General features: G+C 41.8%; 1 protein-coding gene across 2 annotated transcripts in view; it reads right to left on the reverse strand.

Moving 5' to 3' along the window:
* Positions 1-27,306, reverse strand: part of ADGRE3 (adhesion G protein-coupled receptor E3) — a 48,957-nt gene that overhangs the window by 10,717 nt on the left and 10,934 nt on the right. For both annotated transcript variants that reach the window (XM_025863093.1, XM_025863092.1), the window contains 9 exons: positions 23,185-23,255; positions 16,819-17,002; positions 14,296-14,415; positions 9,018-9,202; positions 5,492-5,659; positions 2,867-3,064; positions 2,351-2,586; positions 1,583-1,649; positions 1,265-1,356 (listed from right to left, as the gene is read on the reverse strand). In XM_025863093.1, the coding sequence (XP_025718878.1) occupies positions 1,265-1,356; positions 1,583-1,649; positions 2,351-2,586; positions 2,867-3,064; positions 5,492-5,659; positions 9,018-9,202; positions 14,296-14,415; positions 16,819-17,002; positions 23,185-23,255 (1,321 nt within the window). The remainder of the gene's footprint in view (positions 1-1,264; positions 1,357-1,582; positions 1,650-2,350; positions 2,587-2,866; positions 3,065-5,491; positions 5,660-9,017; positions 9,203-14,295; positions 14,416-16,818; positions 17,003-23,184; positions 23,256-27,306) is intronic.

A 27,306-nucleotide genomic window follows, 5' to 3' on the forward strand; every position in this document is an offset into this window, starting at 1 on the left:
AGATTAAATGGGACTTTAACATATGTAAAGTATTTAGGAAAGTATGTAGAACAAAATTAGTACATATATAAAGCATTCTAAAACTGGGTGCTCTTTATCTCTCTCATTATATCATTTATAGATGAAGGGTCATATAACTTATTATCCAGATAGGGGGGCTTTTGAGGCAGATGTGGTGCTAATTAATAATTACAATGGGTCAACAGGCATAACTGGGACCATCCCAGGCAAACTAAGATGTAAGGTCACCTTACTTACGTATCTATATATCCCTAATTAGAAAATATAGTAATACATAAGTGAGAAAAGTTAGTTGGGGAGCAATTTGCATAGTGTGACGCTATTGGGTGCATGCCTGTCTGTTCCACAGAAAATGCACAGCCCAGAAAAAGGTCTGGGGAAAATATTATACATATCATACACTTTGTTACCTCTGGCTTCCCTGAGAAGTGGAAGGAGAAAAGAAAGGGAGGAGTTGGCTCCTTTCAGATTTTACTTTATATATTTTAAAAACTTTTGAAAAAATTTTCAACAAATGCACTATTTTTGTGATTACAATGAAATCAACAACAAATTACATGTTCACATAAAATGGATGCTGCAAGATGAAAAAGTCCTCATCGTCCAAAATCTTGTGAAACAGTATCATACAAAATATATTTTAATAGAAATCCTTCTCAAACCTATTGCATCTTGTGTTATGTGGCAGAAATTGCTGTTCCCCTCCCCCATTCTCCTCTTCTTCATTTTAGTGCTGGATCCTTCCTTTTTTGAGTTTTATCAAGGACACATGGCTACCCAGTTAGAGACTACATTTCCCAGCCTGCCTTGAAGGTAGGTGTCATTGGGTGATCAAGGTCTAGTCCTTGAGATACGGGCAAATGTGGAACATGCAGCGTCTTCCCATGGATGGTATACTGGCAAGGGAACATCCTGGGGAATGGGGAGCAACAAATTAGAAAGCACTCAGGTCTCTGGATTACTCTGTGGAGCTGAGCTTCCCCACTGGCCCTGGACTGCTCACATTTGGACTGTGACATGCAAATGAAATAAACATTTATTTCACTCCTTTCTTAGGGTCTTTTTGTTACTGAAGCTTAGCCTGTACTACAGCTAGTACAGCCTGTCATTAACTGTGACGCTGGGTTTGCTAGTTCCTGGAACTTGGTTGTGGGGTATATGTGTGTGTGGATATGTAGGAGGGACCAATGGGGCATAAGTAGAGAAAAGAGGGGGTCAGAAAATACCATTTACCCCACCTTACCTCATGTTCTGGATGGTTGACACTTCACTGTTGAGAGAGGAAAGTTTCCTTTTTAAAATCCAAAGGACCAGGAGAAAAATAACTAAATTCACCTGCAGGAATGACACAGATCATGCAGAACGCAAGTTAAAATAATGCACCGTGTCTGCTGTAAATTGCACACAATTCCCACCTCCCTGCATGTGGTATTGAATTGGTAGCAGGTGGAAAAATCAATTCACACAGCTGAGAAAATGTATGCCCCTTATGCTGTCTTTCATCCAGCATGCCCTGTGCTTCTTCTTAGGTCGGGAACCCTGGAGCCACATAGTCACTCACACAGATAATGACACAGACGGGGCCAAGGAAACTCCAGATGAATCCCTGGTCCAGGCTGAGCCAGCAGCTGGGAACAATGGGAAAAGGGGCACAAAGAAAGATCAGAGAAAGTACACGAAATGAACACTTTTCCCAATGCTTTTCCAACATCTCCTGAAAATGTCAGTGGATGACAACGAAGGCTTTGATTGTTCACTACCACATGTTAATGCTACACTAAACATTTTACAAGCACAGTCCTGCTGAAGTTTTAGAGCAGCATTGTGAGGGTGGGACCATGGGGACAACTGTTATCCCGGTTTCGCTAATGGGGGCACAGAGACTTGAGGACTCGAGGTCCCAAATTATGGGAAGGATAAGGCTGGGACCTAACCACAAAATACCCTCTTTCCAGAACTTTCCGCACTCTTTTTTTTTTTTTAAAGATTTTATTTATTTATTTGACAGTGAGAGAGAGAACATGAGCAGGGGGAGGGGCAGAGGGAGAGGGAGAAACAGCTCTCCGCTGAGTAGGGACCCTGACATGGGACTCGATCCCAGGACCCTGGGATCATGACCTGAGCTGAAGGCATGCTTAACAGACTGAGCCACCCAAGCACCCCAAACCTTCCACACTTTTACTGTCATCTTTCTCTACCTCATCAGGAAAGAGGTTAGAGCTGTTACAGCCAAGGGGAAAGGAGAGTGGGTTCGATGTGGATATCCCAATCATCATCGTTAACACTGCCCTTAAAACTGTCCGCAGCATAGGGTGAGAGCTGAGCTCACCGATCAGGTGTTCCATAAAGGTCAGACTTGATCACAGCAGAAATGGCCACAATTATAGCCGGGACTCCATAGCCCACAGGGAACATGAACTTCTTCATGAACCTGCTCACGCTGGAGTAGTTGACCACCGTCAGGTTGCGTGCAGTGAGGAAGAGGTTCAGACCCTCCAGCAGCATCCAGGTGAAGGACGCCAGGTAGAGATAGTGTAGGGCACCGGCAATCATGGCGCACAGAACCTGGGGGAGGAGAAAGGTGTCACCAGGAGGGACTGTCAGGGAGGACGGTGGCCCCAGGACCTGTACCACACTTTGCCATTGGAGAGAACTGTCATGTAGATGGTTGATTTGTCAGGAGAGGGTTTGTCTTCTAGTTCATTAGTCAGTGTGAAATAGACTACTTACCCCTTTACCCTCCACAGAACCCAAGGCCAGTTTATTAAGATATCATTGCAGCATGGCTCCATGAACTGAGCACCCCTGCAACAGGGCAGAGGCTCCCCTATGACAATGTCAGTACCTTGATCTCAGTCCGGTCGATGGCCGTGAGGAAGAGCAAGTGGGCCAGGAAGAGGCAGATTGAGAGCTGCAGGTGGATCGAGGTGCTAGTGTTCTGGATGGTTTTGCACAGCAGGAAGGTGAGGGCTGCCAGGAGGAGGCACAGCAGAGAGAGGCCCAGCCCCACATAGGTGATCACAGCCAGCACGGGATCCTTCTCCTGGGACCCAGCAAAGAGGACATCATGGTCAGTCTCCAGGATTAATCCCCCTCCCCCTTGGAATGGGGCATCCCAAACATAGGCATGACTCCAGATGATAGAGAATGTAAGAAGTATCTGTCAGACTAAGTCTTTTCCCCCCAGCTTTACTGAGGGATACCTAATATACAAAATACTACGCTAATTGAATGCACACATTTTGATGAGTTTGGACATAAGCACATATTTATGATGCCATCACCACGATCGAGGTAATAAACGCATCCATCACCTCCAAGATCTTGTGTCATTTTGCTTTTTTCTTTCCGTGATAAGAAACAACATGAGATCTACTCCCTTAATAAGTTTTTTTTTAAGATTTTATTTTATTATTTATTTGAGAGAGAGAGAATGAGAGATAGAGAGCACGAGAGGGAATAGGGTCAGAGGGAGAAGCAGACTCCCCGCAGAGCAGGGAGCCTGATGTGGGACTCAATCCTGGGACTCCAGGATCATGACCTGAGCTGAAGGCAGTTGCTTAACCAACTGAGCCACCCAGGCGCCCCCTTAATAAGTTTTTAAGTGCACAATTTTTGTATTAACTATAGGCTCCATGTTGTATGGCAGACTCACCTTGAAATGAATGAATATGCTAAGCTAAGTCTTGCACCCAAGAGCTGTAGGAAGCCCTGTGTAGCAGAGGCTATTAACCTCTTCACACTCATTGGTACCTGCTCTTTGGCTGCTTTCTGTGAAATCCAGTGACCCTGCCTGAGAGTATTTCTCCTGCCACATGAACATGCTTGGACATGCGAGAAGGAGTCACAAATACCAGGATGTTAATGCCCATTGAAAGCTGCCCTCAAGCAATAAAAGTAATGGCATTGGTGGATAAATACCTCAGCTCCCTCACCTTTATGTGGGAAGGCTCTGAAATGCATGTTCTGTGATATCTCCCAGAAGTAACCAATGGGATTGAGTCCCAGTTGTCCATGGGGGTAACTTTCCTTAACACAACCTTTACTGGCTGCCTCTCTTCTCTGTCTTACTTCCTTATTGTCCTACTGATGTGTCTTGGGGTCACCTCCCAGAGAAACTACTTGCCCTCAAATTTTTGTCTCAGGATCTGCCTTTAGGAGATCCCAAACTAAGACATCTGTATAATTCAGCTCTTGGCGACTCATCTCCTTAAAGACAGGAGCCAGGAATCTGGTGAGCCACGCAGACTGAGTAAGACTCACCAGTAGGAAATGATAGTTGTCATCCCTTATAATGATATGCAGATTTGCACTTGGTTCAATATCACTTTATAGAACTTTTTAATTCTTTGCTTTTTTAACCTTAAAAAATTGTGAAATATAACACACATACAGAAAAGAGCATACACATAAGTGTATCACACGATTAAAAATTATTAAATGATTTGTAAGATCATTAGTTTGTAGACATTATCCCAGAAGCTCTTTCCAATTGCAAACCACCTTCTTCCTCAGAGGTAACCATGATCTTTTTATGATAAGCAGTTCCTGCCTATCTTTATAGTTTTACCACTGAAGTATGCAACCCCTAAGAATATGGCTTAGTTGTGTCTGTTTTTAAACTTTGTACAGATGGAAATATACTCTGCTCCACACAGTCACTCAGAAACCCAAGATAACAGAGTCTTTACAATCTGGTAGCTACACCATCTGGAGAATGTTGCTTTCTTGTCACCCTGGGGGATCCCACATGGGATTTTCTATGCCTCATCCCAGAAAGGTAGCGTTGCTTTTTTTTTTCCTTTTCAAATATTTAATCAAATTCTAGTTAGTTGACATACTGTATAATATTGGCATTAGGAGTAGAGTTCAGTGATTCATCACTTACATGCAACACCCAGTGCTCATCATAACAAGTGCCCTCCTTAATACCCATCCCCCATCTAGCCAATCCCCATCCACCTGTAACATTGCTTTTAATAGCCCCCAGTGGGAAACAACCTAGATGCACATTAACTGTAGAACGGATAAGTAAATTGTAGTACAGCCATGCAAGGGAATATCATATAGCAATCCCATGTCCATTAAACACTTACTGTCATTTCTTCCTCCCCCAGTCCCTTGCAACCAGTAATCTACTTTCTGACTCTCTGGGTTTGCTTATTCTGGACATTTCATATAAGTGGAATCATACAACAGGTAGCCCTTTGTGTCTGACTTCTTTCATTCAGTGCGATGTTTTCGAGGCTCACCCATGTTGCAACACTACTGATTCAATATTCAGATTGCAGCTCAAATGCTTAATTCTCATAGAGGCCACCCTGACCTTTCTATGGAAAGCAGCATGCTTTCTGCAATCCCTCACTTTAGTCCCTTGTGTTTCCCCCCCCCCCCGCCTTTTTTAAAAGAGTACTTATCCAGCAGGAGCTCACACAGGATTAGCTGGAGGAATTAAATGTATACATTGTACCTGGCTGGTTAAGGCCATGAGGACAGCGAAACTGGACAGGTGGGTGGAGTTGCATATGGTGTGACTTTTGTTCACTTGGATCAGGAAACAGCCATCCCTGGACCACTGGCCGTGGCCCCCCGTGCTCTTCCAGTATACGCAGAAGGCCTTTCCTCTACTGGGCTTCCTCTGAAAGTAGAAAGGGCTCATCATGTTCTTCCTTGGGAGGGACAACTCTCAGAATATCCGTCTACACTGGGGTGGCAAGCGAGGAGATTTGTGGCTTAAAAGTGACTCAGGTGATTTCTATTTTTTTTTAAAGATTTTATTTATTTATTTGACAGAGAAAGACACAGCGAGAGAGGGAACACAAGCAGGGGAGTGGGAGAGGGAGAAGCAGGCTTCCCGCACGCAGAGCAGGGAGCCCGATGCGGGGCTGGATCCCAGAATCTTGGGATCATGATCTGAGCCGAAGGCAGATGCTTAACGACTGAGCCACCCAGGCGCCCCAGGTGATTTCTATTTTAAGTGACGAGAATGGGTGCCAGGATACCTGCTCCTGTAGACCCAGCTCTGTTGGGGTTCCACATACCATAAAACAAGATCAAGGCCCTCTGGGAGCCAGAATTTTACAGGCTGTCACTGGTTTCAGGATTTTATCCTCTACCATAGAAGTCAGACCAAAAAAAAGTAAGTAAATAGAAAAGTCTGTGGCTTGTACAGAGTTTTCTCCTAAACGCTCTCTAAGGCAAATTTCCCTGATTTCTTCACACCAATTCTGTCCCTGACCCTTTACAACACAAATATTGCTCATGCAATGAGAGGGGAAGTGTAGGGAAGAAATGAAGAGGGAGAGAATAGAATTAGCTTTCAACCTCTTCTTTTTTTTTTTTTTTTAAGATTTTATTTATTTATTTGGCAGAGAGATACAGAGAGAACAAGTAGGCAGAGAGGCAGGCAGAGGGAGAGGGAGAAGCAGGCTCCCGGCCGAGCAGGGAGCCCGATGCGGGGCTCGATCCCAGGACCCTGGGATGATGACCTGAGCTGAAGGCAGTCGCTTAACCGACTGAGCCACCCAGGCGCCCCTCAACCTCTTCTTTTTGTTCCAGAGCATCACTTCATGGGGCCAAGAAGACGAGTCACACATTCTCCCGTTTGGGGGGCTGTATCTCCTTTGATAATATCCACTAGACCATCTCCAGATTTCTTGCTCCACTCCCACTGCCCCATGCCATATATGAAAAATTCCAGGGCGCCTGGGTGGCTCAGATGGTTAAGCGTCTGCCTTCGGCTCAGGTCATGATCCCAGGGTCCCGGGATCGAGTCCCGCATCGGGCTCCCTGCTCCTTGGGAGCCTGCTTCTCCCTCTGCTTCTCTCTCTCTCTCTCCCTCTGTCTCTCATGAATAAATAAAATCTTTAAAAAAAAATTCCATACTTAGGTTTTATGCATCCAATAGAGAAATCCTACATTTCCTACTCCCCCCATTCTTATTTTGTTTAAAATTAAAAAATAATTTTATCTGTTTTTTCCAGCTTTATTGAGATATAACTGACATATAAATTATGTAACTGTAAGGTATATAACATAAGTTTTTGACACATGGATATATTGCAAAATGAAGTTAGTTAATATCCATCACCTCATGTAGTTACAATTTTTATTTTGTGGCGACAACTTAAAATCTACTCTCTCAGCAACTTTCAGGTATGCAATATAGTATTGTTAACTAGAGTTATCACGCTGTATATTAATTACATCCCCGAAACTTATTCTACTTGTAACTGGAAGTTTGTACCTTTGACCTTCTGCACTTTTTCTCTCCCATCCCCCCACCCCTGGTAACCCAAAATACCTGTGTCTATGAGTTTGGCTTTTTGAAATTCTACATATAAGTAAGACCATACAGTATCTATCTGTCTTTCTCTGTCTGACTTATTTCACTTAGCATAATACCCTCAAGATTCATCCATATTGTTGCAAATGGCAGGATTTCTTTCAACTCTTACTTTTATGACAAAGCTGAAAGGCAAGGGAAGAGACGAATTTTATTACATCTGGGTCTGGCTACTGACCTTTCTGTCTTTAAGAGTTTGGGCAGAGAAGGGGAAAAGGGAATGAATTAAATAAAAATGTTTTTTCCAATCAAGTTATGTAGTCTTTTTTTTATTGTTATGTTAATCACCATATATTACTCAAGTTATGTAGTCTTAATAATTAATACCAGGCTTTTGTGTGGGAGTGAATGCTATGTCTCAGTTCAAATTTCACAGAATAAAATTGGAGGTACCTCCAACTAAAATAATCCCATGCACTAGAATCATGATGCCCAAGAGAAATATCATGTGAGCTACTTGTGTAGTTTGAAATTTTCTGCTAGCCATATTAAAAAAGCTAAAGGAACATTTCAAATTAATTTTTGGGGGGTTTATTTAGTTGAATTTTCTTTTTTTATGTCTAGTACATTTTTTATTGTTATGTTAATCACCATACATTACATCATTAGTTTGTGATGTAGTGTTCCATGATCCATTGTTTGTGCATAACACCCAGTGCTCCACGCAGAACGGGCCCTCTTTAATACCCATCACCAGGCTAACCCATCCCCCCACCCCCCTCCCCTCTAGAACCCTCAGTTTGTTTTTCAGAGTCCATCATCTCTCATGGTTCGTCTCCCACTCCAATTTACCCCCCTTCATTCCTCCCATTTCAAATTAATTTTAACAATATATTTTATGTAACCCACTGTATTCAAAACAGTATCTTTTAGTATGTCAATATAAATCAACATATGCAATCAATATAAACATTATTTTTCTTTCTTTCTTTTTTTTAAAGCATTTTTCCCCCCCAAGATTTTATTTATTTATTTGACAGAGGGAGACACAGCAAGAGAGGGAACACAAGCAGGGGGAGTGGGAGAGGGAGAAGCAGGCTTCCCGCGGAGCAGGGAGCTGGATGCCGGGCTTGATCCCAGGATCCTGGGATCATGACCTGAGCTGAAGGCAGACGCTTAACGACTAAGCCACCCAGGCGCCCCACATTATTTTTCTTAAAAAATATTTTATTTATTTATTTTTATTTATTTTTTCAAAGATTTTATTTATTTATTTGAGAGAGACAGAGAGAGCATGAGCAGGGGGGAAGGGACAGAGGTAGAAGGAGAAGCAGACTCCCTGCTAAACAGGGAGCCTGACATGGGGCTTGATTCCAGGACCCTGAGATCATGACCTGAGCCGAAGGCAGATGCTTAACTGACTGAGCCACACAGGTGCCCCTTAAAAGTCATTAATGAGATATTTTGCATGCTTTTTTCTTATGAGAACTTCAAAATCTGGAACTACCAAGTCTAAATCTGGAAATACGGTCTTCAAAATCTCAATTCCCAGAGGCACCAAATTTCAAATGCTCAATTGTTACACGAGGCTCCTGGCTAAGGTATTGATTGGACAGCACAGCCCAGAGGCACTGACTGGTGAGGGTATACGCACATTGTTCACTCTACCTCCAAGAAACCTAAGCAAGTTCAAAGTGCAGCTCTGACCCACCTTCACATGCTGAAAACTCAGAATCACAGATTTGGAGAGAGATATGTTCCTTTGGGGTCCAATAGCAGCACTCACTACCTGGGAGTTCAGGTACACTCGGTCTTTCTCATTTGCCTCTTCAAAAAATGTTGCGTTTATGAGGGTTCCAAGAGAAGAATAAGAAATAAAGGCAATTGCCGTGGGACCTGAGAAAACAGAAAAATGGGGGGGCTTTAAAAGTGCCACCTTTCCTTCCCCACACCTACCATGCTTGCACACATGATATACACACAAGTATACATATGCACGCATAGTCACCTATATGAGGGTCAAATGAAATAGAGATTCTCACCGTCTCTCCCTTTCTCACCTCTGAGACAGACATTGTGTTTGTGGCCTTGAACCCTTTTTTGTACTGAATGGGGTAAAACTTGGGGTTCGAAGAAAAGAACTGGACAAACCAAGAGAGGTTACACTGATTTGCATCAGAAAGGACATGGCTGTAGCCTTAGGAGAAAATGCATCAAATAAGATGGGAGGAAGGCAAAAAAGAGGCAGATGGAATTTTGAGGGAGGAGGAGAGGAGCCAGAAGGGTCAGCCTTGACGAGGAAGCTTAGGGAGTTAGGTAAGCCTTCCGAGATGTAATTCCACTTCCTGAAGAGACTTCCGGAAAGGCTGATTTATTTTTCAAGACTTTTAGAATTGGTTTTGCATTCCTTTCAGATGAAGCATAATGTTGAGACTGGACTCAAAGAAATCCATTAACAGTTGGGTTACATGTATGTCTATCTCTTTGTATGTACATGTGAATGTGATCATCTTCTCCCATATATTATATATGTAAACCAGATTCAGAAAAAAATAATGTTTATAGAAATTTAGGCCACTACCTCTATCTATCTATCTATTCATTTATTCAACTTTTTTTTTTTGATGGAATGTCTACTCGGGTCCAGACACTATTCTGGGGATACAGTGGGGGACAAAGAAATCATTTCTGCTCTTACAGATCTTTCTGGTGCAGGACAGAGACAAACAAATATAAACAAATCAGTAAAAGTGTATGTCAGGAAATGATCGGTCCTAGGGAGAAAATTAAGTGAGGTAAGGGGAGGACAGAGAGACTTGGAGGATGCTATTTCAGACAGATTTCAGACAGCAGTGTGAAGGGAGGGGGGGCCACGTGGCCTCACAGAAGAATGTTCTAGGTAGATCTGATATAACAGGGAAAAAGTCCCAGGGACTTGAACGTGCCCAGCTGGTTCAGGGAACAAGGAGGAGGCCAGTGTGGCTGAAGAAGTGTGTGTGTACAAGAGTGGGAGGAGGTGAGGGCAGGGATGTGATGGGGGCAGATCCTATAGGGCTTTATGAATCTTGAGGAGGACTTTTGCTTTTATTTTAAGACAGTTTAAGCAAAGGAAAGCCATAATTTAACATACTTTATTTTTTTTTATTTGGGGGGGGTGGGCAGAAGGAGAGAGACAATCCTAAGCAGGCTCTATGACCAGCTCAGAGCCTGACAAAGGGCTCTATTTCACGACCCTGAGATCCTGACCTGAGTCGAAATCAAGAGTCAGACACTCAACTGACTGAGTTGCCAAGGTGCCCCAATTTAACATACTTTAATAGACCAAAAAATATATGTGTACAGGCTATATTTATACCATGTATTTGTAATTCTATTATATATTAGAAGGACATATACATGACATGTATCAGTAGGATAGTGTTATGTGCTAAATTGTGTCCCTGCCCCAAATTAAGCTGAAGTCTGAACCCATAGTACTTGAGAATGTGACTGTGTTTGAAGACAGGGCCTTTATAAAGATAGGGCCAGAGGAGAGAGGGCCTGACTTTGGTGCTGTGATGGAAGTGGGCAGTCGTGGGAGGCCTTATGGAAGAGGTGAAAGCTGACCTGTATTGAAGAGGAAAGAAGAAGAAATCTGGATGCACAAAGAGAGACCAGGGATGTACACTCAGAAAAAAGACCATGTGAAGACACAGGGAGAAGGTGGCCATCTGCCAGGGAGAGAGATCTCGGAAGAAACCAACCCTGCCAATGCCTTGATCTCAGACTGCTAGCCTCCAGAACTGTGAGAAAATAAATTTCTCCTGTTTATATATATATATATATATAATATATATACATATAACATATATGTATATATGTGTTATATATGTTAGCTACTAACATATATATATATATATAAACAAACATATATATTTGTAGTTAGTTTGAATATGGTGGGTTATAGGATTATAGGATGTTATGACCATATTCCGATGTCACTAAGTTTTCTTTATTCTTTGTAGCTGCCAAGAAGTCCACACTGCCGAGGCCATATATATGAAGCAGTTAGGACTGTAGAGACAGGAAATAGGTTACTAGGTTTCTGGATTAAAATCCCAGCTTTGCCATTTACTAGCTATGCAGCCCATCCTATTGGAATAAATTCCTCCGTAGGTTTCTTTAATCAGGCTTCTCTGGTCCTGCCTGAGGGATCAGAAGCAATTCGTTGCTGTTTCTCCGAATTAATGACAGTTTCCAGTTGTCAGAATGAAACAGTGGTAGGTGGTTGGAAAAGTTGGGCAGGTGATATGTCCGTCTGTTCTTGTGCTTAGAAATAGCTTATTTTTGGGCTGAAGTATTCTGGTTAGGAGCAAAAGCACAAGCAGAAAAGAGAAGGGTGGCTGCAGGTGTTCACGGTCAGCTTCCGGTGGCTGGGTTTTGTTCTCTGAGATGTTTTACCGGGAAGGGATGTCATGGGATTGTGTGTCTCGTGTTACCTCTGATGGGTGTCTGGGTGTAATTCGATAGCACCTCCTTTCAGTCTTAAAGTTGTTGCTGTTTGAAGGTCAATTATAAGGTCGCTCCCTGCGAGCAATTCTCAGTTGGGGGTGGGGGGCTGATTCTAACCCCCTCTGGGGACATTGGGCAATGTCTGGACGCATTTTTGGTTGCCACACTGGGTGTTTGTTTCTGGTGTCTAGTGAATAAAGACCAGAGGTGCTGCTCAATATCCTACAGGGCACAGGGTGGCCCCCACGACAGAGAAGGATCCTGCCCTAGACAGGACGTGGAGGACAGAGAAATGTCCCTCTGGGAGCTTGTCACACATCGGTCAATGGGTTCTTTTCCCTCCTTAGGAACATTGAGACCTCCACCTAAACGTGGATTTCATTCAGAGAACATTCATCACTGTTCTCTACGTAATGAGCCTATAATGGTGACTCTAGAGAAAAATAATTCATGATTGCCATCCCAATGGGGATTCCAGCATGGTGGGGGAGACAAGGACGTGGCAATCTAGATGCAACACAACATGTTAGATGCCGGGATAAGGCAAGTTCAAGAGGCTGGGGGGCGTGCAGAGGAGGGAGGGCCTGACTTTGGTGTTGTGGTGGAAGTGGGCAGTCCTGGGAGGCTTCACGGAGGAGGTGAAAGCTGAACCACGTTGAAGAGTAAGAGTTCACCCGGTGGCCTGGTGGTTGGCATTCCTGGTAGAGGAACAGCCAATGTAAATGCTCAGAGGTGAGACTACAGGGCCCACCGGGGGAGGATAAATAGCCTTCCACTGGGCACTTTTATGCCAGGAGCCCCTTCAGGCACATGTAATCACATTATGATGTCTGCAACTTACTTAAACATTCAGTGGAGGGAGTTCTTATGAGCTGAGTTGTGTCCTCTTTGAATTCACATGTGAAATCCTAATCCCCAGTATATTCGAATGTGATCGGAGAACATGTGCGGCTGCAGATGTGCTTTGTTTGGCTTGCACTGTGAAGTCTTGCACATTCTCTACAAATTGTGAGTTTTAGAAGAAACTCCTGGTGACAAGGCAAGCATGAACTTGTGTGGTTGGAAGTTGGCTTCCATCCTCCACCTGGCCCATTCTCAAACGAGGTAGAATCAAGTTCTTATCTTCTTGGGGGAGGAGAGGAAGTGATAGGAACTAATTGTCTCATGACACTTCCTCAGTTCAGCATATGGTTAGTTGTCCACATTTTGATGCCTTTACTTGGGGCCTTTCACTGATAGTACAGACCAGAGGTATCCCATGTTCATAGGACTGGATTTTAAGACCCCATTTGTCATGCTATAGCAGTTATAATGATAGGGCAGCTGTTGTAAGGCCAAATTTAAAAATTGAAGGTATTCATTTACCAACCCAATTTTTGGTTTCTCTTGAAAAATCAGAAAGTCTGGCAACACTGGGACAATTAATAGTAACAATCCATTCCTTCATACACAGGCTGTAGCAAATGCTGTAGGCACCCTAACTTAATTTGCTTGGCACTCTTGGGTTCCTTATATGCTGATGAATTTTCCTGCAAGCAACTGCAACTCTCTGCCTGGGAGCATTCCCTGCAGTGAATGTGTTGGATTGGTACACAGGGCAGAATGGCAGGGCCTTCAACCACTGGTGGATCAGAGCAGCTCTCCCTCTTTGAATGGGAGAGCTCAGTGGGATGAGTCACAGTTACCACCATCAGTGACCTACTCACTACCATAGTAATACCTGTATTGGCTGTCTCCTCTTCCCTGTCTCATTTCTTTTCTCCTCCTACTGGGATGGTTAATTATATGTGTCAATGTGGCTAGGCCATACTACCCAGATATTGGGTCAAACAAGAGTCAGGGTGTCGCTGTAAAGGCATTTTTTTTAAGACGAGAGTAACATTTAAATCAATAGACTTTGAGTAAAGCAGATTACCCTCCACCATGTGGGTGGGCCTCCTCCAATCAGTTGAAGGCCTTAAGAAAAAGACTCTCTTCTCCCAAATAAGAGGGAATTCTGCCTTTAGCCTGTCTTTGTCTGCAGTTACATCAACTCTTTCCTGGGTGTCCAGCCTGCTGGCTAGATTTTAGACTTGCTACCATCCAGAATCACAGGAGCTAATTTCTTAAAATCTCTATCTCTGTTTCTCTCTCTCTCTATTCCCCTGCCCCCCACACCATATTGATTCTGTTTCTCTGGGAATCCCTGACTAATACACTGACTGATGCTTCCTGGAATCACCTCCCAAATAAACTTACACTTTTCTCGGGGACTGTGTTTGGGTGAACCTCAACTGAGACCAGGACAGAACTGCCCCCAAATTGCAAAGAAGTGTCTTCCATGCTGAAGAATAGAAAGCCTTCACTTTGGGAAGATTTTTTAAGGAAAAGACTCAAATGACACAGTCTTAGGGTAACAAACCCATTAGGAAGGAGCCTGTTGGCGACTTTCCTTGTGACTCATACAATGATACTGATCTGTGTGTCTTAGAGGTTCTGAATACAGCCACCATATGTACCTTGTATGTTTTCTTGCACAACATCATTGCAGTGGATGTCCACTGAGTTCATGTGGGTGTTCAAGCTGAAGATCTTTCCTTCTTCAGAGCAATTGTCTGTAACAACTCGAGTTTCAATAGCTGGTGAGAAAAACAACAATCAAGTTTGCCATTATTATAAGCTTTAAAAATGTGCATAGCAACATGGACAGGTTACGTTTACTGAATGTCTAGGATGTGCCAGGCACTGTACATTGTCAAATAACCCCATGAGGGACCCTTATCCAAACGAGGTAAGACCCTAACTCCTGAAACAAGTTCTTAACTAAAGTTCTCGAGCAATCATCTTTTTTTTAAAAAATATTTTATTTATTTACTTTTTGAGAGAGAGAGTATGAGCAGGGGGAGGGGCAGGGGCGGGGAGAAAATCTTAAGCATGACCCTGAGAACATGACTTGAACCGAAGTCAAGAGTGGTAGGCTCAACTGACTGAGCCACCCAGGCACCCCCTCTAGCAATCATCTTTGAAGCAACAATTCTGTTTCTAGGAATTAATTGTCAGAAAACAATCATGGACGGGAGGGTAGATTTAGCTACAAGACAGTTTTCAGCAGCAGAGATGATAGTGTGAAAAATAGGAAATGATCTAAATGTTCAACAAGGAGGAATTGATTTAATAATTGACAGCTTATCTCTATAACAGGGAACCATGCTTCCAATGAAAATGAAGTCACAGGAGAATTGCCATCAAGAAACAAGCTCATGAAAATATTTAACTTAAATATTAGCAGACGGCTGGAGGCTGGTTGTGAGTTTGAAACTGTTGAAACTGGGTGATGGGTACAGTCGGGTTCCTGCTGTGTCTGTCCATTCACAGATGAGGGGAGTGAAACCCAATGAGGGGAGGGCATTGGTCTGCCCCATCAGTTAGGACCTGGCCAGATCAGGAAAGATGAGAGCTGTTGTAATCTGAAAAATAGTTTAATTTTGAATGAAATGAATGAATGAAATGAATGAATAAATTAATGAATAAGTCCTGATTCCAGTTTCCCAAGAAGGTTAGGCATGGGATTCTATTTTATATTTAAAAATTTATAAAAATGTATTATTATTTTTATAGAATGTAAACTATCTTATCATACAAATTGGTAAAGCAAAACGATTAGTTAGGCATACACTGATCCTTTGATATCCCTGGGCCGAATAAAGGCACAGCAAACAGCATTTCTGGAGGCCAGTATAGTGATATGTATCAAAGTCTATAAAATGTTTCTTTTCTCCTTGACCTGACGATTCTTCCTCTATGAATTTATCCTAAGAAAATATCAAACAAATATACACAGATAAATTTTCAATGGTCTGTTCACGGAGTTGTTTGGCAACAACCTACATTTCCCAGAATAGGGAAATAAATACAGTATAAATAAACATACAGTATAAATAAATTATATACAATGCAATTTGATAAACCATTGAAGACAATAATATAGGGACTGATGATGTATATAATTTACATGGAGAGATGTTGGCGATGTAATGTGTGAAAATTGTATGTACAACATCACATACACAGCAAATATACATCTGCATCAGACATGCATCTACATGGTTATAGGATAGGAAGATTGGGTTGTGGGCATATTTGGCTGTTCTAAATTTAGTTTTGTCTATGTGTTTTTTTCTTTTTTCTTTTTTTTTAAATTTAATACTCGGCTTTGTAATGATATTTATTTATTTTTGTTTTTTAAAATAGTGAAATGATTATGAAGATCAAACTATTTACCATAATATCTCATCACGTGGTTACATTATGAATATGTATGACAAGTATGATAAAAGTATTTTTATTTAAAAGATATGCAGTAAGATGTTCCTTCTGGGATGGAACTGTGATATGTGCCAGTAGGTATTAGGCTTTGGATTAAAAAAACAAAAACAAAAACCCAAAAAACTACTTTGAATCCAAAATCCCAGACTCAGGACTGGAAACCATTGGCAATCTTTTCTTTCTTTCTTTTTGTTTTTAGAAGATTTTACTTATTTATTTGAGAGAGAGTGAGAGCAAGTGAGTGAGAGAGCAGAGAGAGCACGAGCAGGGGGAGACTGACACAGGACTTGATCTCAGGACCCCAAGATCATGACCTGAGCCAAAAGCAGCTGCTTAACCAACCAAGCCACCCAGGCGCCCCCTTTCTTTCTTTTTTTTGAACAGGTCTATGGAGCTGTGATTAATGTGTAATAAATTGCACATAATAGAGTGTACAATTTGATGAGTTTTACTGAGTATATATACCTGTGTATATGCCATATTCCTGTGAAACCAACACCACAATCAAGGTACTGAACATGTCTTTCATACCCAACAGTCTCCTCAAATTTTCTCCCTCCTCCCCCCTCCACCCATCACTATAGATTAACTTGCATTTTCTAGAAGTCTGTATAAATGGACCTAGGCAGGATATTTATTTTTCTAATTGTGTAACCCAGACTCCAGCTTACAACGAAAGAACCCCCTGTGTGCATCAGGCCATATCCTCTTCTTACCCACAGTACTGTTGTGGATTTTCTGGATTTTTTGCTCCGGGAATTTCAAGGCAGTTTCTAGAGCATTTGATTCCACAGTCTGGAGAACATTTGTAGCCCAAGATGCGACTTTGCTCTTCTCTCCCGCTCCCGGTAGAGTGTTATTAGTGAGCAGTGACTCGAATATCTCAACAACATGTTGCAGCTTTGAAGATACAAAGAATAAGAATACTATTGCAGTAATGTCCACAATAGCCAAACTGTGGAAAGAGCCAAGATGTCCATCGACAGATGAATGGATAAAGAAGAGGTGGTATATATACACAATGGAATATTATGCAGCCATCAAAAGGAATGAGATCTTGCCATTTGCAACGACGTGGTTGGAACTGGAGGGTGTTATGCTGAGTGAAATAAGTCAATCAGAGAAAGACATGTATCATATGCCCTCACTGATATGAGGAATTCTTAATCTCAGGAACAAACTGAGGGTTGCTGGAGTGGTCGGGGGTGGGAGGGATGGGGTGGCTGGGTGATGGACATTGGGGAAGATATGTGCTACGGTGAGCGCTGTGAATTGTGTAAGACTGTTGAATCACAGATCTGTACTTCTGAAACAAATAACGCAACATATTTTAAGAAAAAAGAAAAAGAAGAAGATAGCAGGAGAGGAAGAATGAAGGGGAGTAAGTCAGAGGGGGAGACGAACCAGGAGAGATGATGGATTCTGAAAAACAAACTGAGGTTTCTGGAGGGGAGGAGGGATAGGGGGATGGGTTAGCCTGGTGATGGGTATTGAGGAGGGCACATTCTGCATGGAGCACTGGGTGTTATGAACAAACAATGAATCATGGAACAGTACACCAAAACCAATTATGGAATATATGGTGATTAACATAACAATAAAAAAATAAAAAAAAAGAATACAAATCCAATCTGATAGATCCCACACCCTGAGGGAAAGTAGAAAGCACAAGAAAGCAGCTTCTGGAGCCAGCTGACCTGGTTTCAATCTTGATCCACCATTGACCGGCTGTGTGAACTTGGAAAAATCACCCAATTGCTCTGTGCCTCAGTTTCCCCATATTAGGATAGGGACAATAAAAGGACCCCATAGAGTATTTGGAATTATTAAATGAATTAAGAGATGCTACCTCTTTAGAACAGTGTCTGTGCCTGGTACACACCAGATGAGGGTTAGTTATTATGAACATCTTTTACCAACAGGGAAGTGGTAAGGTTGCCAGAAATAGACCAGTGGTTCTCCATTTGGGCGATTTTGACCCCTTGGGGCCATTTGGTAATGTCTGGAGACATCCCCCGCACTGAGGGATGCTACTGGTATCTAGTGGGTGGGGGCCAGGGATGCTGCTCAACACCTTATAATGCACAGGACCGTGCCTCCCCCACACTCTCCAGAAAGTGACCCAAGCTTAGGTGTCAATGGTGCCAAAGCTGAAAAAATGCAAAGTAGAGTTATAGCGCAAAAGACATTCTAACTGGACTTTTTAAGTCAAGAAATTTATCTATGAAGTAAAGCAAAGTGATGAACCAGAGGGGAGAAGAATGGAGAGCCAAGGTGAAGTTTTATAAATATAGGCGTAATCTAATTGTAATACAGGTGATTTGAAAGAAGATTTTTATGCGAACCCCGACATCCTTGTACTTAAAGTGTGGTCTTTGGGGTGGCAGCATGAGCATCACCTGGCCGCCCGTTTGGAATGCAGCCTCTTGGGGGACTGAGTCCAAATCTGCACTTTAACAAGATCCTGAGGGGATTTGTGGGCACAGACACACTTCAGAGGTACTGTAGGTTTGGTTCCAGACTCCCGCAATAAAGTGAATATCACGGTAAAGCTATTCAAATAAGGTTTTTGGTTTCCCAGAACATATAAAAGTTTTGTTTACACTATACTGTAGTCTTTTAAGTGTGCAACAACATTCTGTCTAAAAAACGTACAAACCTTACATCACCTGGTGCTCATCACGACAGGTGCACTCCTTAATCCCCATCACCTATTTCACCCATGAGCACCAGATGATGTGTGGGAGTGTTGAGTCACTATATTGTATACCTAAAACTAATATAACACTGTATGTTAACTAACTGGACTTAAAATAAAAAATTAGAAAAAGCCAATCAATCAATCAATCAGTCAATCTAAATAAGCAATGCGCAAACCTTAACTAAAAAACACTTTATTGCTAAGAAATGCTAATGCTCACCTGAGCTTTCAGCAGGTCATAATCACTGATCACAGATCACCACAACCAATATGATAATAATGAAAAAGTTTGAAATACTGTGAGAATTATCAGAATGTGCCACAGAGACATGAAGTGAGCAAACGCTGTTGGAAAAATGTCACCAATAGACTTGTTCCATGCGGGGTTCCCTAAACCTTCAATTTGTAAAAATTGCAATGCAAGTACAATAAAATGAAGCACAATGACATGAGGTATGCCTGTATGTTAAAGTACTAGACAACAAAGTACTGGATAGGATAGGGACTTTGCCTTGCTCACAAAATGGTACCTAGAACAGTCCTTGGCAAATGTAGATGCTCAGTAAGTGTTCATGGGCTGCATGAATGCTCTTGGGAGGAAAATACTATTGCACAAAAGAGTTATAAGCAGAGTGATATATCAAAAAGGCTGGAGAAACATTCAGAGCCAGGGTTCAAATAAATCTTTTCAAGGTTTTGCTCTTTCGGTCTGAGTCTTTGTGGAAATTCTGAGCTGAATTTGCTAGTTTACAAGCAGCCTCCCATTCCTGCCCAATATAGAAAACACACCTTTGTCCTCTAAATCACAGCTGAAATCATCCTGGTTTAAACTCATTCATACAGAGTAGAGACCAAAGCATTTGCCCTTCAGAATTGGTGTATATTGTATTTTTTATTTTTATTTTTATTCATTTATTATTTTATTTTATTATGTTATGTTAGTCACCATACAATACATCATTAGTTTTTGATGTAGTGTTCCATGATTCATTGTTTGCATATAACACCCAGTGCTCCATGCAATATGTGCTCTCCTTAATACCCATCACTGGGCTAACCCATCCCCCCACCCCCTTCCCCTCTAAAACCCTGTTTGTTTCTCAAATTCCATAGTCTCTCATGGTTCATCTCACCCTTCGATTCCACCCCCTTCATTTTTCCCTTCCTTCTCCTAATGTCCTCCATGCTACCACTGTTGTAGTGTCTGATCCAGCATGAAGGCTTTGTACCTTTTTCTGGCAAAGCATTTGTTAATTGCGGTGAACTTCACACAACATGAAATGCACCCTTTTAAAGTGTACAATGAAGTAGCAATTTAGTATATGCATGATGGTGTGCAACCACCACCTCTATGTAGTTCCAGAACATTTCCATCATCCTGAGATAAAACCCATTAAGTGATCACTTCCCATTTTCCCTTCTCCTGGACTCTGGCAACCACTAATCTGCCTTCTGTTTCTGTGGATTTGCCTGTTCCGAACATGTCATAGAAATGGAATCCTACATTGTGTGACCTTTGTGTCTGGTTTCTTGCACCCAGCATGATGGTTTCAAGGTTTATCCATGTTGTAACATGAATCAGAACTTTATTCCTTTTTATGACTGAATAATATTCCACTGTATGTATATACTACTTTAAAACAAATCCATTCATCTATTGATGGACATCTGGTTTCTTTCTTCCTTTTGGCTACCGTGAACAGTGCTGCTAAGGAACATGGGCGTGCAAGTATCTGTTTGAGTCTCTGCTTTTAATTCTCTTGGGTATATTCCTAGGAGTGGAATTGCTGGGTCATATGGGAATATTATGTTTAAAATTTTGAGGAAATGGGCAATGAAACTTCATAATGAAATGTTCCTGTTAATTACATGATTATTTGTTCATGACTTCCACGAACACTTGTTGAACTCCCAGTGTGGGCTTGGGCTGATTCCTGCCCTCAAGAAGCTCACTGTCTAGGTGGTGATGACACATCATGGAAATGTTGAGTTCACCAGAGGTAACAATGGATAACCTGGATGGAAGGTGTACTCTGGACCAGGCACTGTGCTAAGTACTCTACATATAGTATTTCATCCTAATCTTCCCATCCTTCCAAGGAGGTAGGTGACATGATGACCCCCATCTTACAGATGAGTAAATCAATCTTGCAGAATGTGATGGTTAATTTTATGTGTCAGCTTGGCTGAGCCAGCGGGTACCCAGATATATTTGGTCAAGCATGATTCTGGGTGTGTCTGTGAGAGTGTGTCTGGATGAAATGAACATTTGAATGGGTAGATGGAGTAAAGCAGATTGCCCTTCCCAATTTTAGTGGGCCTCATCCAATCAGTGGAGGGCCTGAACAGAACAAGATGTCTGAGTAAGAGGGAATTATTTCCTGCCTGAATGCCTGACTGATTGAGTGCCTTGAGCTGGGACACTGTTTTTTTTTTGTTCAGGCTTGCCTGAAACATCAGCTCTCCATGGTCTCAGGTCTCTGGAGTTGAACTGGAATGACACCATTGGTTCTCCTAGATCTCTCGCTTGTTTACTGCAGAACTTGGGACATGTCAGCCTCCATAATTGCATGAATGAATTCTTTATAACAAATCTCTTTTATCTCTGTCTCTTATTGGTTCTGTTTCTCTGGAGAACCCTGACTAATACAGAGGGTTGTGTCATTTTGCCCATGTTACTTGTCACTGCGGTGCTGTGATTTGAACCTCTGCCTACACTTCTAACCTCCACAGAAGAACATGGGGAAGAACATGATATAAACTCATATGGAAGGGTTTAAGGAGGTCATCCAGGGGGATGTGAAACCTGAATTGAGTCTTGAGCATAGAAGGGTAGAAGGACGCCAGCCAGGTGAGGAACTGGGAACAGAGTTGCAGGCAGAGAGAACAGCATGTACTTGGAGGCCTGGAGCTTGGAGGGCAAGATGTGAATTGTCCCTCTGGAGTAGAGCAGGGTGAGGGTGGGGAGTAGGGAGAGGAAGGGATGAGCCCATTCTGCTAGACTTTAGGTTCTTGGAGACATGGGTCATTCTCTCTGTTAACATTCAGAGTCAGTTTACAGACACTAAGTGATTACTACCTAACAGGCACTGTCTTTCTTTTTTTTAATTTAATTCAATTTTATTTAAATTCAGTTAATTAACATATAGTGTATTATTAGTTTCAGAGGTAGAGTTTAGTGATTCATCAGTTGCATACAACACCCAATGCTCATTGCATCACATGCCGTCCTTAATGATCATCACCCAGTTACCCCATCCTCCCAGCCCCCACCCCTCCAGCAACCCTCAGTTTGGTTAAGAGTCTCTTATGGTTTATCTCCCTCTCTGATTTTGTCCCATTCTATTTTTCCCTCCCTTCCTCTATGCTCCTCTGTTTTAACAGGCACATTCTTGGTCTGTCTCTTGTAACTGCCTACAATATCCATTCCTCTCCCCCTTCCTTTTACTAATTGAATGAATTCCTTAAAATTTTTCCTGGACCATGTTCCCCATATACAAACCACATTGTCCTAGCTTCCCTTGCAGCTAGTTTTGGCCGTGATACCTTCAATTTCTGGGTGGTTGCTTTAAGACAGATCTCCAAGGAAATTATCACAACTTCATTAGCATATAATCAAGTGAATAGATGTATCCCTTTTCTCCACTCTCCCGTCTTCACTTTGTGCTCTAGACAAATTGCCCTGGACTCATCTCCCCTCTATCCACTGGTACAAACACCACATTGCAGCAACCCAGTTTTGGTCATGTCATTGAGGACAAGATGCCAGGGGATGGTGGAGCAGCAGTATGGGAAGAATGTGAGTACCCTTAATGGCCTCATGGAGCAGAGTCCTTTCACCAGCCTGGACGATTAACTCAGAAATTAATAAAGATCCATCTTTTTAAAGCTGTTGGGTATTTGGGCCTCTTTGTTGTAGCAGCTCAGCATACCCTAATACAGTTTCACTTAGTCTGTCTTTCTTGGTCTGGGATCGATCCTATCTTTAGGGGGCAGTATACACACACACGTGCATGTGCGCACACATGTGCGCATGCACACACACACACACACACCCCCATATGTACATACACACTCTATCTCTACCGTGAGATATATAGCAATATACATATAGTGATAAATGGTGATATATTTATATATTTCAGTTATACATCATATAAATTATACATAACATTGTACTATTGTGTTATAATTAATTTCTATTGTACTATAATTAAAAACCATTATATTAACATATAGTACATACCATAACATATAATATATAATGTATATGACATATCACACATTTATGGTACATAGATGATATACAGTGCATAGTAGACATATAATATATAGTATCCACATCCACCTGCTAATTTTGGGGTTTGTAAACATTTGTTACCTGGCTGGGTTCAGGGACTGGGCTTCTGCTCACATCCTCCATGCCTTTGGTTGTTGCTGAGGAAGTGGTTTCTGTAAAAAAACATCAAGGGAAGTTACTGTTGGAACCGAGAGTAAAAGGGTGGAGAGGTAGACAGGAAGGTGAAAAGAGGGGTTGAACTCATGCTCTATTTTTTTATTTAAAAATTTTTTATTTATTAATTTTAAAATTCCAGTATCATTAACATACAGTATTCTATTAGTTTCAGGTGTCCAATATAGTGATTCAACAATTCTGTATATTACTTAGTGCTCATCAGGATAAGTGTACTCCTCATCCTCATCACCTATTCCACACACCCCCCCACTCACCTCCCCTCTGGCAACCACCGGTTTGTTCTCTATAGTTAAGAGTCTGTTTTTTGTTTTTGTTTTTTTAAAGATTTTATGTATTTATTTGACACAGAGAGAGAGGGCACAAGTAGGCAGAGCAGCAGGCAGAGGGAGAAGCAGGCTCACCCTTGAGCAGGGAGCCTGAGGTGGGGCTTGATCCCAGGACCCTGGGATCACGACCTGAGCTGAAGCCAGCCACCTAACCAACTGAACCACCCAGGCGCCCGAGGAGTCTGGTTTTTGTTTGTCCTTTTTTTTCTTTTGAACTCATATTCTTTTTTTTTAACCACTTAAAACATTTTATTTTATTTTTTATTAACATATAATGTATTATTTGTTTCAGGGGTACAGGTCTGTGATTCATCAGTCTTACACAATTGACAGTGCTCACCATAGCACATACCCTTCCCCAGTGTCCATCACCCAGCCACCCATCCCTCCCACCCCCCTCCACTCCAGCAACCCTCAGTTTGTTTCCTGAGATTAAGAGTCCCTTATGGTTTGTCTCCCTCTCTGGTTTAGTCTTGTTTCAATTTTTCCTCCCTTCCCCTATGATCCTCTGCCTTGTTTCTTAAACTCCACATATCAGTGAGATCATATGATAATTGTCTTTCTCTGATTGACTTATTTTGCTTAGATAATACCCTCTAGCTCCATCCACATAATTGCAAATGGCAAGATTTCATTTTTTGATGGCTACATAATATTCCATTGTATATATATATACCACATCTTCTTTATCCATTCATCTGTTGATGGACATCTAGGCTCTTTCCATAGTTTGGTTATTGTGGACATTGCTGCTATAAACATTGGGGTGCAAGTGCCCCTTCAGATCATTACATTTGTACCTTTGGGGTAAATACCCAGTAGTGCAATTGCTGGGTCATAAGGTAGCTCTATTTTCAACTTTTGAGGAACCTCCATAATGTTTTCCAGAGTGGCTGCACCAGCTTGCATTCCCACCAATAGTGTGAGAGGGTTCCCCTTTCTCTGCATCGTAGCCAACATCTGACTTTCCCTGACTTGTTAATTTTAGCCATTCTGACTGGTGTGAGGTGGTATCTCATTGAGGTTTTGATTTGTATCTCCCTGATGCTGAGTGATGGTGAGCATTTTTTCATGTGTCTGTTGACCATTGTATGTCTTTGGAGAAATGTCTATTCATGTCTTCTGCCCAAGGAGGGGGAGTCTATATATATATATTTTGGAGAATCAGATGAAATGTGAATCACATTAGCAAACATTTGTAGACACTGTCTTAAGTGCCCTGTATGGTAGTGTTTCATTTATGCCTCAGTTAATCTTTGCAACAGCCCTCTGGGGTATATACCCTGTGAGGTGTATCTGCTGATTTAATGAATTAATTAATTTCTTTTTTTCTTGATGAGCCTGGCTACAGGTTTATTACTTGTTTATCTTTTCAGAGAACCCACTCTTGTTTCATTAACTTTTTTCTATTGCTTTTTTTTTTTTGGTCTCTGTTTAATTTATTTCTGCTCTGATCTTTATTATTTCCTTCCTTCTACTAACTTTGGGCTTTGTTCTTATTTTTTTTTCTATTCCTTTAGGTGTAAGGTTTTATTGTTTGAGACTTTTCTTGTCTCTTGAGGTAGGCCTGTATTACTATAAACTTCCTTCTTAGAACTGCTTTTACTATGTCGCAAAGATTTTAGGTCAGAGGCTCCTGTCTGGCTCCGTTGGTAGAGCATGTGATTCTTGATCTCAGGGTCATGATTCAAGCCTCATGTTGGGTGCAGAGATTACATAAAGCCACTATTTCCATATTGATTTTCAGTCTGGATGATATATCCATTGATGTAAGTGGAGTATTAAAGTGCCCAACTATGGGGTTCCTGGGTGGCTCAGATGGTTAAGCATCTGCCTTCAGCTTGGCTCATGATCCCAGGGTCCTGGTATCGAGCCCCGCATCAGGCTCCCTGCTCAGCAGGGGGCCTGCTTCTTCCCCTCCCTCTGTTTCTCCCCCTGCTCATGTTCTCTCTCTCTCTGTATCTCTGTCTCGAATGAATAAATAAAAAAAATCTTAAAAAAAATAAAGTGCCCAACTATTATTGTATTACTGTCAGTTTCTCCCTTTATGTCTGTTAATATTTGCTTTATATATTTAGATGCTCCTATGTTGTGTGCATAGATATTTGCAATTGTTATATTCTTTTGTTGGATTGATTCCTTTATCATTATGTAATGACAGTCTTTGTTTCAAAGTTTATTTTGTCTCATATAAGTATCACTACCCTAGATTTTGTTTGCTTGTTTGTTTACATTTGCTTGAATACCTTTGTCCATCCCCTCACTTTCAATCTGTATATGTCTTTAGGTCTGAAGTGAGTCTCTTGTAGGCAGCATATAGATGGATCTTTTTTTTTTAATCCATTCAACTACCCTATGTCTTTTGATTGGAGCATTTACATTTAAAATAATTATTGATAGATATGCCCTATTGATTTTCAAAACCAGACATTATGGGGGCTTGCCTTCTTGGTGCAAGTCCCCAGGTGAGTGAGAGCTTGAACTCCTTGCTGCTCAGGGAGAACCATTGCACTTGTAACGTTCCTCCAGCTTGTTGCCACACTAGGGGTTTTGGTTCCTGATCTGACCATCTCTTTGCTTCTCCTACCCTTCTTTTTTTTTTTTTTAAAGATTTTATTTATTTATTTGAGAGAGAGAATGAGAGATAGAGAGCACAAGAGGGAAGAGGGTCAGAGGGAGAGGCAGACTCCCTGCTGAGCAGGGAGCCTGATGTGGGACTCGATCCCAGAACTCCAGGATCACGACCTGAGCCAAAGGCAGTTGCTTAACCAACTGAGCCACCCAGGCGCCCTCTCCTACCCTTCTTGATGTGGCTTTATCTCTATTTTTAGCTGTGGAAGAGATGCTCTGTTAGTCTTCATGTCACTCTCAGAGAGATTTGCTCTATATGTAGTTGCAACCTTGGTGTGTTCAAGGGAGGAGGTGAGCTCAGGATGTTCCTACCACACCATCTTCGCCTTGTGTCTCCCAGTTACATCTCCCATATTTCTTGTGCATAGATTTCCCTAACTATGTGGCTTCTAAGAGAGTGCTCATGCTTATACAAGATGGTGCCTCCCCCTGGACACAGATCCAAGGGTGGGCATATAACTCAAACTGGACTAATTGGTACATTTCCAAAGTATTTACACTTAGGTCCAAAAGAGAGTCAGTTGATCTCTCTTTGGTGGTTTGATCATTAACAATGGTAAAATTTGGACTTGTTGGTGGCCATATTTCCTGTCCTGTGGGCTAAGAAGGCAGAGAAAGCCATTTTGCAATGAAAAAGAAGAAAGGAGTAGACCCAAAGAGCTTCAGAGCCTGGGGTGTCTTGACAGTGTGAAGTCTCCGTTTCAGTTCATTCCAGAAGCTCTGCTCTGTTCTTGTTCTTGAGTTCCAAGACACATCCATGCATCCTTATCATAAACTCATCTTTTCTGTTTAAGTTAGCCTGAGTGTGCTTCTCTTTGCAATTCAAAGAATCCTATCTCAATCAGCACATTGTCACCCCCATTTCCAAAGTCCACTTGTCTTATTAACCTCATTATTTCTCTAAACTCCCTTCTTTCCTTTGGTCTCCTCTTTCCATCATTCATTTACCTCCAGAAAATGGAAACATGTACTAGCTTCACCACACACACACACACACACACACACACACACACACACACACACACACACACAAATATATATATATATATATATATATATATATATATTT

The sequence above is a fragment of the Callorhinus ursinus genome, unplaced genomic scaffold (genome assembly GCF_003265705.2).
Source record: "Callorhinus ursinus isolate GAN/ISIS: 27379988/994484 unplaced genomic scaffold, GSC_fseal_2.0 scaffold82, whole genome shotgun sequence".
NCBI classification, from domain to species: domain Eukaryota; kingdom Metazoa; phylum Chordata; class Mammalia; order Carnivora; family Otariidae; genus Callorhinus; species Callorhinus ursinus.